The sequence below is a fragment of the Alligator sinensis genome, unplaced genomic scaffold, assembly GCF_000455745.1.
Source record: "Alligator sinensis unplaced genomic scaffold, ASM45574v1 scaffold1667_1, whole genome shotgun sequence".
Taxonomy (NCBI): domain Eukaryota; kingdom Metazoa; phylum Chordata; order Crocodylia; family Alligatoridae; genus Alligator; species Alligator sinensis.
The window spans coordinates 519227-523335 of NW_005842504.1; the positions used below are offsets into that span (position 1 = coordinate 519227).

Here is a 4109-nt window from a genome sequence, read left to right on the forward strand (position 1 = left end):
GGGGGTGCATGTGGGCAGCCCCGGCCCCGGGGGCAGAGCCCCACCCCAGGCAGGCTGAGACCCCCGCTGAGGCTCCTACCGCGTGGCCTGGAGGCCGCCCGTGCCCCGGCAGAGCTGAGGGAGGCACTGCAGGGAGCTGCCCCAAAGCACAGGGCATGTGCACACATGGGCACACTCGCACAAGTGCACACCCATGCATGCAGATGTGCGCACCCACATGCAGGCATACATGTGCATTCACACACACACACACACACACACAGAGGCATGCGCATACATGCAGTACAGAAACACGTGCACACACACACACAGGGGTGTACACATACAGCTACATGCATGCAGATGCATTCCTGAACACCTACATACACCCCCCCCCCCCACATGCCTGCGCGCTGGCACCCCCCCCACACTCCTGCATACACATACACACATGCACATTCACACATGCACATACATACACACGCATGTATACACAGCCACATACACATATGCACACACAGGCATATGTGCAGGTGCACAGCCATGACACACTTGCACACGTGTGTACCCGCACGCAGGGCCCAAGCACCGCACACGGACACACACCCACCCCCACACGTGCTCCCGGCCGCCAACCAATCAGAGCAATGCAGAGCAAACGGGTACCCACAGCTCCTACCCACAGTGCCTCAGTGTGCTCCTGTTTCCCAGCATGCCCCGGGACCCTGCTGCTTTGCACCTCTTACCCACAATGCTATGGGGCACCGTGACTCTGCTCCCCAATGCCTCTGCATCCTCTGCTTCACACCTCCTACCCACAATGCTCTGGGCTCCACACGGCCTCAGCACTGCACGCCCATTACCCACGAGGCCTGGCCTATCTTCCCCTGCCCCGGTGCCACAAGGGGGGACGCCCACCCCTGCCAACGCCTTCCCAGGGTGCCGCGGGGCACATCCCCCCTGGCCCCGGCCCCGGCCCCGCGCCGGGGCGTTACCGGAGCGTCCGCAGTCGGCGCAGGAGATGAGGTCCTCGGGGCAGCCCGTTTTCTTCGAGCCGCCTAGCGGGCCGCGTAGACAGAAATCACAATAACCGTTTGGTATGACCGTGCCGTCCGGTGCTTTCTTAGCTGTAAAACAGCAAGGAGGAGCCCAGGTCAGAGGCCAGAGGTCAGGGCCAGGCTCAGGCCCCGCGCTGCCGCCGGCCCACCCAGGGACGCCGCGTCGTGGAGCAGCGCCGCTGCGGCACCCGGCGGATGCAACGGACGGCCAGGGGCGACTGTGGGGCCTCGCGGTGTCCAGGGACGGCCCCGGCGCTGCTCTGCTTTCTGCTCCCTGCCCTATCCAGTGCTCTGTTTTCTGCTTCCTGCCCTGGGCCCAGCCCCGCTCCCTGCCCTGGACTCCTGCTCCATCCCCTGCTCTGCTTATTGCTCCCTGCCCCATCCGTTCCTCTTTCACCCCCCTGCCCTGGGCTACCCACCCGCTCTGTTGATCTGCTTTCTGCTCCCCATCCTGCATTGTCTGCTGCTCTGCTTTCTACTCTTTGCCTGAGCCACTGCTCTGCTTTCTGCTCCCAGCTGCTCACTCCCGCCATGAGTATAACAAGCCGACGGGGGTCTCAGCAACCTCCTCCTCCTGCAGGCCCCTGATCTGCCCCTGGCCTGAGAGCCCTGTGAAGACCCACCCCCTCCCCGGCCCCGGCCCCGGCCCCCCAACCATGCCCCCCTGCCTGCCTGTCTGCCCTGAACTATACTTCTGCACTGTGCACTGCAGGCATGTGCCCAGGCCTGGACTCTCACCTGCAGCCCCTGAGGGCCATTGAGGGAGTCACACTGGTGTCATCCCTGACACCACACACCACATCCCAGGGGCATTACTAGTCACAGGATAAGACTGAAGACCTTGTTGCACTGTAGGGTGAGGCCAAGATCCAGAGATCATTTGCCTGGCGTGGGCACTCCAACGTGGACATCTGTGGGGACCTGCATGCAGAAGCATGGGTATGACCAGTCAGTGCTGCCTAAAAGTCAAGGCCCTGCAGGCACACTGGATCAGCATGAGTGACCACAGCCACTGATCGGGGGCTGCCTGCAGGACCATGCCCGTTATGTGACAATTGGACCACATTCTCATGCCCTGGGACCTTGGGTGGAGCTGCACTATGTTCTCCAGCACAGGCAGCTTGCCAGAGCCTCCACCACAGCCTGGCAACAACAATGAGACATCAGAGGAGGAGGGCCCCATGGGGCCCCAGGAGCCAATCCTGTTGTTGTCCCCACCCCTGACACCATCCAGCAGCTCCATAAGCCTGGGCCAGTGCCTTACCAGCTCTGGATGCACACCCAGCTCAGGAAACCAGTCCAGGGGTGGCACCTGCCACACGCTGGGTGCTCACACAGGTGCAGAAATGCACACATGTGCCCTGGCCCATGCATCTCACACACAAGCACATGTATGCACACACACACTGGCATGCAGGTGCATAGGCCTATGTGCACACATGCGCACACACACACACACACACACACACACACACGGGCCCCCCACACATAGGTGCACACACATGTACATGAAGATGCTGACTTATGCACACCCACATGTATGCACACGTGGGTACATGGATGTGGAAACGCATGCATGCCCACACGTGCATGGTGACATGGGCACATGGATGTGCATGAAAACACATGTATGCCCACATGTGCACCCAGTGACATCCACATGTGCACACAAACGTGCATGGAGATATACATGAACATCCACATGTGTATGCGCGCACGCGCACACACACACACACACACACACACACACACACACACACACACACACGCAGAGGCAGCTCCACATGCACACACAAATGTGCACAGGAACAAATATATACCCACACACACACACATGTCCACAGATGCACAGAGGCACATATGTATACCCATGAATACACACACACACACACAGGCACACATATGTGCACAGAAACATGCATTGCATGCCCACACATGCACGCACACATATACCCACATGTGCGCACACACACACACAGGCACACACAGCCACACCCATGTGAACAGAGACATACATGTATGCTTGTGCACACACACACACACACACCCCTCTACCCATACACAGAGGCACACCCAGGCTGTGCACGACGACACGCATGCATGCCCCCAGGAGCAGGCCCTGCTCACGCTTGTGGTTGTTCTTGCGGTGGAAGGGCAGCGCGTGGCGCTCGGGCGGCTCCTCGCCCTCCTCCTCGGCCAGGTGCGTGTGCGTGTAGTGGTAGCTCAGCCCCGGGCGGTTCTTGTAGCGCTTCCCGCAGACTGGGGGGGCGGACACACGGTCAGAGCCCCCGCCCGGACACCTGGGTTCGCTCTCCCCCAACTGGGACCTGTGGGGGCCCTGAGACCACGACCGCCCCCCACCCCCGATCCACGGCCAGGAGCTGGGGGACCCCTCCAGCTCCAGCCCTTTCCCCCAGACCCCTAGGTCCCCTGAGACTAGAGCCCGGGGGGCCCTGTAGCCCCAACCCCCTGCCCTGCCTGGACCCATGGGTCCCCTGAGCCTAGGGGTTGGGAGGGGGCTGTAGACCCAGCCCCCTCCTCCCCCCCCCCCAGACACCTGGGGTCCCCCAAGAGCAGGAGCTGGAGGTTGGGGGCCCCCGTCTGCCCCCTTGTCCGGACACCTGGGTCCCCTGAGGCGCGTAGCTGGGGCAGAGGGGGCTGAGCCCCCCGCCCTGCCCGGACACCCGCGTCGCACACTCACTATCGCAGACGTAGGGCTTGTCCCGGTCCTCCAGCGTGGCCGCATCCTGCCTCTTGCGCATGCCCCCGATCCCGTACGCCTGGGGGGGGGTGGGGGGGGCGCACGGAGAAGGAGGGAGGTCACAAATTTCCGGGGAGACTCCCCCACCTCCCTCTTTTCGCATGCCAGGCCGGACCCCAACCCCCTGTCCCAGGCCCTGGGGGTGGCAGGGACCCCCCCGACCTTGCCCTTGGCCTTGTTCTTCCTCCGCGGGAGGTCGTCGTCCAGCTCGTCGCCCTCCAGGTCGTGCGGGAACTCGCCCATCGGGGGCTTCTGCAATGGGGGAGGGGGTCGCTCTAGGGCACCTGCCCGGGGCAGGGGTCCCCGTGGGG

General features: G+C 62.8%; 1 protein-coding gene across 1 annotated transcript in view; it reads right to left on the bottom strand.

Annotated features, from left to right (window-relative positions):
* Positions 1–4109, bottom strand: part of LOC102375000 (zinc finger protein neuro-d4) — a 9065-nt gene that overhangs the window by 1122 nt on the left and 3834 nt on the right. Inside the window, exons 2-5 of the mRNA XM_025213063.1 lie at positions 3961–4050; positions 3739–3817; positions 3093–3296; positions 975–1106 (exon numbers count right to left, since the gene is read on the bottom strand). Coding sequence (XP_025068848.1) covers positions 975–1106; positions 3093–3296; positions 3739–3817; positions 3961–4050 — 505 coding nt within the window. The remainder of the gene's footprint in view (positions 1–974; positions 1107–3092; positions 3297–3738; positions 3818–3960; positions 4051–4109) is intronic.